Raw genomic sequence first — 9,886 nt, 5'->3', positions numbered from 1 at the left:
ATAAAAACTGCTGTAAAACTGTAAACGGAGCCTTGGTAGTTTTCAAAGCCGAGGTCATTTTTATTCCTTGGTGCCAAAATAAAAGTCTGTTTTTCCATTTCTTGGATTTGATGTGATTAATTGGCTTCGACACTAAGCTAAAACCCAGTTTCGGGAAAAACAGCTAAAGCTATTCAACGCGAGAGGTTTTCTCATTCAAGACCAACATAGTGATTGGCGATAGCTAAACATCTGGGCTACTGGTAGGGTCGCAAAGCGAACAGAAAGGCTGGGTAATAGCTTGTCTTTTCTGACTTAAGCAGCAGCTCGAGAACTACGCCTCCCATCATGAATTGCGCCTAAGCAGAAAGCTTTTTTCCCAGTGTGCAACGCGCTTTCTTCTCCTGATTGGCGAACTTAAAGTAAGGATCAAAAAACCTGTTTCTGGCTTCCAGATTTTCTCTGAGGCGGTTTATTGCCTGGCGAATCTCGGGTTTGGTGTCGCGGAGTATCCTGGATGCTGTAGTTCGGGGGGTTGGAACAGTTTCCTGAGCGGAACTGTGTGAAAAGAGACTGGGGTGCTGCGGAACCCCCAGAGGCGCGTTAACCGTGTTGCGTCTTTCCTGGCGGCGCGGCAACTCTGCCGCGTGTGGCCTTCCCTGGCTTCTTCTGCCCGGCCCCCCTGCGCTGTAGCGGCCTCCCAATAGTGCGAGAAGGAACAAGCCCTCCTTGATGAAATAGCTGGGAAGGTAATGAAACGGGAACGGGGGCTGTTGGAGGGTTGTGTGCGCTTTCAGGGTGGCCGTATTTGCAAACTTGGGAGGGATGGGGACTACCCAACTTTTCTTTAAATGCAGAAAGGAGAAATCGCTTGGCCCAGGAGGCCTCTAGTGCAGCGGCGTGGCCGCCTCGTGTTCCAAGTCCCTTGATAAAGGTTGGAGGCTGTGCTCTTTGGGGATGGATCCCCTTCTCTTAGGGCCTCACTAACCTAAAGCCGCATAGATTACCTCCTATCCCTTAGTCCGTGCTTCATTGCCCTTCATTTCATCCCGTGCCACATCATTTCATCCCGTATTTTCTGGCTCTTTGCTCAATTTGGTACTCTACTAAGATTCTGGGGTGTTATCTTCCAAAATTCTTAGCCAGCTGCCTGGAAAGTCTAAGATTAGTTATCCCAATGTATTTGAAAGATCTGCGTTTGAAGAAAAGACCCATGTAGAATAGCCCTGCATCAGTTTCCTAGTGATCAGCCCACTTTTATCACTACCAATACCAGAAAGTGTTATGATGGGGAAAACAAATTATTTGTGCATTATAATGAAAAACAGCTTTTTTTTAATTTGCTAACAGAAATGTAGTTTCTGTCTCATATTCTATTGCTTTCTTCTTGGGTCACCTACTTTTCTTAATTGGCAATCAACTTTATTTCATGATGAGTTTATGCCCATGTTTATGCTGAATTGATATTAAAAAGCTTTGTTTGAAATGATATATCATATAACTCTTTTTCTGATAGTTCAGCTAAATGGTGAATGGGAATATGCAAAATAAAGATAGCAGTTCAAGAAGTAATAAATATGCTTATCTAAAAGTCACTTCAAACCATTCAAATATTAGCCAACAACCCTGCCAGTGTTTACAGAAGTGCATGTTCATTCACATCCTAATATCCCTCTGGTGTTGCCACAAGCATTACTTTTATTATTATTTACTCCTTATGTATTCTAAAATTGAATCTTCTATGTGTGATCATTATTATCAGATTGGCTCAAAGATATTTGATGTCCCTACTGGTTTTATTAATTGAAGATTTCAGATCAGGCGTTTCAGTAAAATAGAGGTGAGACCTAGTTACCAGCCTTAGTGGTATCTGTGCTACATGCAACATTCCTGCTAGCTCTAAAGATAATTCTGCATACAATTTGACCAATCTGTCACAAGTGGAAAGCCATTTCACCCCAAGCATGGTCATCCTGTTCCAGGGGTAGGCAACACAAAACACTCAAAGAGCCACTTGGCCCCTTTTCCCACCGAAAACAAAACACTGGGAGCCACAAAACCCTTTTGATATCTGAAATGAAGATAACACTGCATATATTCTTTTTTACCTTTATTATAGATATATAATATATTAAAGCAAATAAGGTATATATATGTATATATATTAAAGCAAATAAATAACGATCACCAGGAGAATAAATGAGAAAAACATTTAATAAAACCTAGCTTTCATCGGAAGCTTCCAACATCGTCAGGGTTAAAAGCAGTCGTTGGGAAGAAGTTTATATATGATCACTAGGCACCTATATCCCGCTTCTGGCCCACGTCACCAGTCCCAGCTGATCGAATTGCACTCTAAGCTTACCCTTTGCGTCAGCACCCAGCCCTTTCCTGTTTCTGTTCCGTGCGCTATTGTTCACTCCTCCATCGCTAATTCTGGGACTGAGTGGGGTCTTCTCCCATCCCTTCTGGGTGGTAGTTGTTTCCATCCCCCCGCCCCCTTGTGCCCAGTTCTCCTTGCTAAGGGTCCCGGGGTGCGGGCCATTCGATTCTCTCCTAATCTCACCGCATGCTAGGTGAGGTTTTATTAAATGTTTTTCGAATTTTTACCCACATTTCTAACCATATATATATATGTGTATATGTATGTAGATCTTTGGTTATTCGGGTTTTCTCTCTCGTAAAATTGGAAGTGTCTTGGCGACGTTTCGACGAAGTCCCATTCGTCATCTTCAGGCTGGTGTTTTCAGCTTCGTGCTTCGAGGAGCAATGTGTGGTCTTAGTTGTTTCTTCCTTTTAACTGCCAGTGGGGGTATGAACTCATTGGGTGGGAGCTTGGCTGTGTTCTGATTGGTGGAGGTGTGTTCTGATTGGATGGGGTGTTGTCTGTGTTCTGTTTGGGTGGGGGCTTTGTTGTGCTCAGGTTAGTCTGAGTTGCAGGGGGGTTAAGATGGTGGGCTGCCTTGCTATTTTTTGGCTTCGTGTTCGTGGTTGTGCTTCATCTTCATGGTGCATGTCAGTTTGCTTCATGTATGGATTGGAGGGGTTTAAAGTGGCTAATGATGCAGCTGTGGTCTGGCTTCTGGTTTGTGGTCGTGCCTCATCATCGGTGTGGCTTTGGGTTTGCTTTTTGTGTGGATGTGTGGTGGTGACATCCTGTGTGGTTTTAGTGAGTGTGGGTCTGGTGTCATTCTTTGTGTTAGGGAGTCGTTTGTCAATAAGGGCGGGTTTCCAAATGGCTGGTAGGCGGGAGGTATCATCTCACTTGTTCATGCTGTGTTGGCGTTTTTCTATCTCGATGGCTTCTCTGATTATTCTGTTATTAAAATGTTCACTTTTGGCAATGGTTCTGGTATTTTTAAAGTCAATTTCATGTCCTGTGGCTTTAAGGTGTTGGACCAGGGAAGATGTTGGTTCCTCTTTTTTGACTGAGTTCTTATGTTCTTCAATGCGTGCACTTATTCTTCTGTTGGTTTGTCCGATGTATGTGGTGGGACAAGCAGTGCATGGGATTTCATATACTCCTTGATTTTCTAACTCAATTCTGTCTTTGGAGTTTCTTAGGATGGTGGATATTTTTCTGTTTGTGCAGAATGCTGTTTTGATGTGGTGTTTATGGAGGATCTTGCTGATTCTGTCTGTGGTGCCTTTTATGTATGGGAGGAGGGCTTTGCCATTGTTCTCTGTCTTGGATTTTAGTGGGGGTTTCTTTTTGGATTAGGTTTGTAATCATTTCTTTGGAATCCATTGGATGTTAGTATATTGATGAGAGTGTGTAGTTCGGTTTTTAGGTGTTGTTCATCAGCTAAGCGTTTTGTTCTGGAGATGAGAGTCTTGGCTACGGAGTTGATCTGTGCTGGGTGGTGGTGTGAGAGAGCGTGCAGATAGCGGTTTTTGTGTGTTTTCTTCTGGTAGATCAGTGGTTCTCAACCTGTGGGTCGGGACCCCATTTGGGGTCGAATGACCATTTCATGGGGGTCGCCAAACCATGCTGTCCACCATTTTGTTCCCTTTTCCCTAGCTGTCCTACTCCCTCTTATTGGTGGCCACACCCACTTGGGGGTCACCACAACATGGGGAACTGTATTATGGGGTCACGGCATTAGAAAGGTTGAGAACCACTGTGGTAGATGGTGTGTCCTAGGGAGCCATTGGATTTCTTGTAGACTAAGACATCCAGGAAGGGAAGTTGGTTATTAGCTTCTGTTTCCATGGTGAACTGTATTTTGGGGTGTAGGCTGTTGAGGTGTGTGAGGAAGTTGTCCAGTTTTTCTTTCCCACGTGGCCAGATTATGAAGGTGTCGTCTACGTATCTGAGCCAGAGTTTGGGTTTGTGATCCGATTTTTCTAGAGCTTGAGTTTCAAAGTGTTCCATGTAGAGGTTTGCAATGACAGGTGAGAGGGGTGATCCCATGGGTGCTCCTTCTGTTTGTTTGTATTTTTGTCCGTTATAGATGAAGTATGTGTTGGATAGGCAGTGGTTGGTCAGATCTAAGATGTGTTTGGGGGGGTTATATTTGTTTTGGATGGCTGTTAAGGCTTCTTTGATAGGCACTTGGATGAAGAGGGATATGACATCGAAGCTCACGAGTAGGTCGCTGGGCTGTAACTTTTGTTTCTTTATGGGGAATTCTGGGAGTTGAAGTCCAGACGTCTTCAAGTGGCCAAGGTTGAGAAGCACTGCTTTAGAAGATAGGTTGGAATTTCTTTATACATTTTAACTCATACATATGTCTCTTTTCTCTTTCTTCCTCCTATCAGCTCAGTGGCGATTGCTGATTTTCTGCTATCATTGGCAACAGAAAAGCAGTGATCTAATTTCAATGAGCCCAATGGACCACAGGCTTCCCGCAGAACAAGTGCTGTAATTTACATGGATGAGCATTGTATGCAAACCTTAGACAAGGGGCTGACTATACCATTCCCTAGCTGATTTGAGTTTATTGTTTATAATAAACTCAAATAATAGGCTGATGTTTTGTTGTGGTTCAGTTTTGCATTCTCTTTTGCATTTATTTTAATACAGATAGTATTGCATTTTTAGGATTTTCTTGCCCCTACCCTTTCTTTCAGATCTGCTTGAAGCACAAAAAATTTACCTGAGGATACAACAAACCAGCAGATCACGGGTGTCAAACTCGCCACGTCACGTGATGTGTCGCAACGTATTGTGACTCTTTTTGCATTGCCGGCAATGGGATGGGCGTGGCTTCGGTATGATGAAACCGGCTTGCGGGCCAGCAGTTTGACACCCCCACAGTAGATGGTAGGATTTTTAAAAATCCTCCTGGTAATCTGTGACACTTAGGTGAGCATTTAAATGTCCCTTCATTCTCTTTAATAGCAATAGTGACTCAGAGACCAGAGGCAAGGAGCTAAAGAAAAGCATGACAGACCCTCTCTTTGTGACCATTTAGAACCTACAAAAAACCGAGTCAGTGGAGGCGATTCAACTCTGAGAACATTTTCCAGATAGAATTCAAGTTTTACCTGTTTCTCCATTGAATGGTTACATACTCTTCATATGAACTACAAAGATTTTCTGAAGAAGAAAGTGTGCTCATGCGTTCATTTTCTACTCAGAGAAATTTTAGAAGGATGTTGGATAACTGTTGAAAAATGTGTATGACAATAGTAGGAAATATGTCTTGATTAAGACCCCTAGGCTACATAAACTAAACTGTTGTGTTCTTTAATAAAGCGTATATTGCAGTATTTGCTGCATTTGCGCTTACTTGACTCATCATATGGTTATCACTCAGGCTATAATCTTATATTTCCATATCTGAGAACAATTATCACAGAATTCTACTGAATTATATTTCAGGACACAGGTGCCAAGAGTTCTGTTGTGTCACATTCATTTTAGGTCCTTAGTTTCTCAGTTTCTGAATTAACATAATTATATATTGTTGGCAGGGTTGTCAGTTATAGTCTATCTATCCTTTATATAAGTTGTTATACAGAATTCTCATATGCTTTTGTTTATTTGTCTTGTTATTTATCAGTATTTACCAGTTTTTAAAATAGTTTCAAACATATTTTTGCTTTCTCCTATTTTTCATTAAAGGTGATGAATACAGTTCATGTGATGTTTTATTATTAGTACCTGTGCTGAATTTTAAATTATATGCCTTTTTGAAACGTCTTGGACCTAAAAGGTGACATAAGAATATGGGGAAATAAATCTCTTTCCCTAGAAAATCTGATCAAAAGTTGGTATGTCAGTCAATTGCTGCTTCCTACAGATAGTCCTCAACTTATGACTGTTCATTTAATGAAGGTTGAAGTTATGATGACCTTTGAAAAAGTGATATATACCTTTCCTCGTAGTTATAACAGATGAGTATGTGTGTGTACACACGCACACACAAAATCATGTGATTGCAATTCAGGCACTTGGCTCGCATTTACAATGGTTGAAGTATCTTGCGGTCACATCGCAGTTTGCAATTTTCTCAGCAGGCTCCTGACTAGCAAAGACATTTGGGAACATGTTTGTGGAACTGCACCTAATCACATGATTCACTTAACGACCATGGTAAAAATGGTTGTAAAATTGGGTCTGGTAACATGATGGCTTGCTTAATGGTTGCATCACTTAACTATCCAAATTATGATCCCAATTGTGGTCATAAATTGAGGGCTACCGGAGGCTGGAGAGATGTGTGATTAAGAAAGGATGTGTGCGTGTCAGCTCTTCTGTCCCGTTACTCACTGTCTCAAAGAATTCACAGCATCCAAAGTACCTCTCATCTTCCAAAAGTTATTCGTAAATTTCTACTACTAATGTTTTTAATAGTTAGATCAATATAATAAAATAGAAGATCTTCAGACTGCATTCATGCAGATCTCGTTATCAGATTAAGATTCAAGGTTTCTTTTGTTCAGTTACAAAACACATTCGCTAGAAGGCAAAGTAGTGACTAATTCCCTAATTCATCTATCTTCCCAGCATGTTTTCTACTTCCCAGGTTATCTTTTCTATTTTTTCTTGGTAAATGCAGAAAGAAACCATAGGACTGTACACGTTTTGTATTTTCTAATAATACCTATGGTGGCCAGATGGAATCTTAGAAATAAATATGATTCTGTTGCTTTGCTTTGCAATATGTCTGCTTTCTATTTTGTTTATTATAATTTAAAATTGTATGTTAAAAAAATAATCAGCACGCATCATGAAATGTATCTGCAAGGAGACTAGTGTTGCCTATACCTTTGCTAACAACATAGAAGAATAATATTTTGCTTCATATCTACTTAAAATATTTTTTTAAATCTTGCCTAGCATTGACTGTTTCAGGTTTCCAGATGTGTTGGGCTGTAATTCTTGCTTTGCCTGCCTAGTGTGGTAAAAAAGAACAGGTATACAGAAAGATTTTCTGTCCGATCTTTTTGTCTTTTTGTCTATAGATGAACATCTATATTGAGACTTTTAAATCTTGTCTTTAATTTAGAGTTTTGCTACCGTCTTAATTTTATTTCATCCATAGATGTTTGTATCTCTGATGGTGTATGAATGGAATAATCCTGTTAAAGAAGCTGGAGAATAGCAGCAGAAATGGATGAGCAAGCTCTTCTAGGATTAAATCCAAATGCTGACTTAGATTTCAGGCACCGAGTAAGTTTAATTATGCTTTTATCCTAAACAGCATGTTAATTTCAGCTTGCTATAAATATTTCTAAATATTTCTGAACTATAGCCAAGATATGGCTGTTTTTTAAAGCTATACAACATTTATCAAGATCTTTTCATCTCTAGTTCACGATTCTCCTGACCAATCCTTACCATTTCATTGCTCTCTGTAAATATTTCACCAAGTGCTTTCATAGTCCTGGTCACCTGTTTTTTAACATCTTTATCTTGAGAGATCCTTCTTCTCTGTCCCTCAAAGTCCAGCCAAGACATGGGTAGTATTGGATTAAGTTAAACTAGCAGTCTATTTTTTTGAGAAGCATATGACAGTGTCAAAAATTATAAGATACCGTATTTTCCGGCGTATAAGACGACTTTCTAAGCCACAAAAACCTTCTTAAAAGTTGGGGGTCGTCTTATACGCCGGAAAATACGGGTATTCTATTTTATTCCTTTACACATGTGGTTTGGTATATTACTCATCAAGTTTTCTCTCCCCCCCCCACTCAAAAAGAGTCCTTGATTGGTAGAGTGGCAGTGGGGAGAGCAATTAAACTCTAAGCTGTTTGTTTCAGCAATCCGTCCCCGCGGCTCACCTCTAGCAGGCGTGTGGTTTGCAGCTGCTTTTTGCTAACTTGAAGTCACAGGCTGGTAAATGCCTGTGGGTCTCAATCTGTCTCCTCGCTGCTTCGCACTTTCCAAGCTGGAGATCAGGGTGGGAGGGAAGGATTGGAGGGAGAGGGAGGAGGGAAAGGAGGCGTGTGTGTGTTGTGTGTGTGTGCGCACGCTTCTCCTCGCTGCTTTCTGAGCTGGGAAGGATTGGAGGGAGAGGGAAGAGGGAAAGGAGGCCACGGGCACGCACACACACGCTTTGCATTTTCCTAGCTGGAAATCGGGGTAGGAAGGAAGGATTGGAGGGAGAAAGGAGGCGTGCGTGTGTGTGTGCGTGCACGCGCACACACTCTTCTCCTCGCTGCTTTGCACTTTCTGAGCTGGAAATCAGGGTGGGGGGGAAGAATTGGAGGGAGAGGGAAGAGGGAAAGGAGGTGTGTGTGTGTGTGTTGTGTGTGTGTGCGCGCACGCTTCTCCTCGCTGCTTTCTGAGCTGGGAAGGATTGGAGGGAGAGGGAAGAGGGAAAGGAGGCCACGCGCACGCACACACACGCTTTGCATTTTCCGAGCTGGAAATCGGGGTGGGAAGGAAGGATTGGAGGGAGAAAGGAGGCGTGTGTGCATGCGTGTGTGTGTGTGTGTGTGTGTGTGTGTGCGCACGCTTCTCCTCACTGCTTTCTGAGCTGGAAATCAGGGTGGGAGGGAAGGATTGGAGGGAGAGGGAGGAGGGAAAGGAGGCGTGTGTGTGTTGTGTGTGTGTGCACGCACGCTTCTCCTCGCTGCTTTCTGAGCTGGGAAGGATTGGAGGGAGAGGGAAGAGGGAAAGGAGGCCACGCGCACGCACACACACGCTTTGCATTTTCCGAGCTGGAAATCGGGGTGGGAAGGAAGGATTGGAGGGAGAAAGGAGGCGTGTGTGCATGCGTGTGTGTGTGTGTGTGTGTTGTGTGTGTGTGCGCACGCTTCTCCTCGCTGCTTTCTGAGCTGGGAAGGATTGGAGGGAGAGGGAAGAGGGAAAGGAGGCCACGCGCACACACACACACGCTTTGCATTTTCCGAGCTGGAAATCGGGGTGGGAAGGAAGGATTGGAGGGAGAAAGGAGTGCGTGCGTGTGTGTGTGCGCGCGCACACACACACACACACTTCTCGCTGCTTTGCACTTTCTGAGCTGGAAATCAGGGTGGGGGGAAGGATTGGAGGGAGAGGGAAGAGGAAAGGAGGCGTGTGTGTGTGTGTGTGTTGTGTGTGTGTGCGCACGCTTCTCCTCGCTGCTTTCTGAGCTGGGAAGGATTGGAGGGAGAGGGAGAGGGAAAGGAGGCATGTGTGTGTGTGCGCGCACGTGGGATGGAAGACCAAGAGGAGGAGATCCAGTCTCCGGAGATCCCGGTGCGCAGCCCTGGGGGAGTCGCATGCATGCCACGCGCACGCACACACACGCTCAGCACTGGCATAAAAGGGCGCCTGCGGAGGAGAGAATACTGTACTCATTTGGGCTTACAGGTGGCCAATGAGAACTCAGAAAACTTCGCTCCCTTTCCTCCCTCCCTCTCCCCTTCTTCAGCGAAAGGGTGTATTAGCATGTCCATTTTTTCCCTAGGGCATATAAGGGGACAGGGAGGGCTGGGCAGACAGGGAGAGCTGACCCACCCAATCCAACCA

The 9,886-nt window shown here is 43.4% G+C and overlaps 1 protein-coding gene across 4 annotated transcripts in view; it reads left to right on the top strand.

Moving 5' to 3' along the window:
* Positions 1-381: 381 nt before the first annotated feature.
* The window catches only part of XPOT (exportin for tRNA), a 65,933-nt gene continuing 56,428 nt past the window's right edge, over positions 382-9,886 (top strand). For 2 of the 4 annotated variants that reach the window (XM_039342200.1, XM_039342198.1), the window contains exons 1-3: positions 383-728; positions 5,053-5,287; positions 7,473-7,600. In XM_039342200.1, coding sequence (XP_039198134.1) covers positions 7,541-7,600 — 60 coding nt within the window. In that variant the 5' untranslated portion in view covers positions 383-728; positions 5,053-5,287; positions 7,473-7,540. Of the gene's footprint in view, positions 729-5,052; positions 5,288-7,472; positions 7,601-9,886 lie in introns of all 4 variants that reach the window. The other 2 variants (XM_039342201.1, XM_039342199.1) reach the window with 2 other exon arrangements.

Source organism: Crotalus tigris, unplaced genomic scaffold (assembly GCF_016545835.1).
Source record: "Crotalus tigris isolate CLP2741 ecotype Arizona unplaced genomic scaffold, ASM1654583v1 scf7180000017775.1145084777:2100578, whole genome shotgun sequence".
Taxonomy (NCBI): Eukaryota; Metazoa; Chordata; class Lepidosauria; order Squamata; family Viperidae; genus Crotalus; species Crotalus tigris.
Note: the sequence above shows the minus strand (reverse complement) of the source record. Positions and strands in the feature narration are given on the sequence as shown.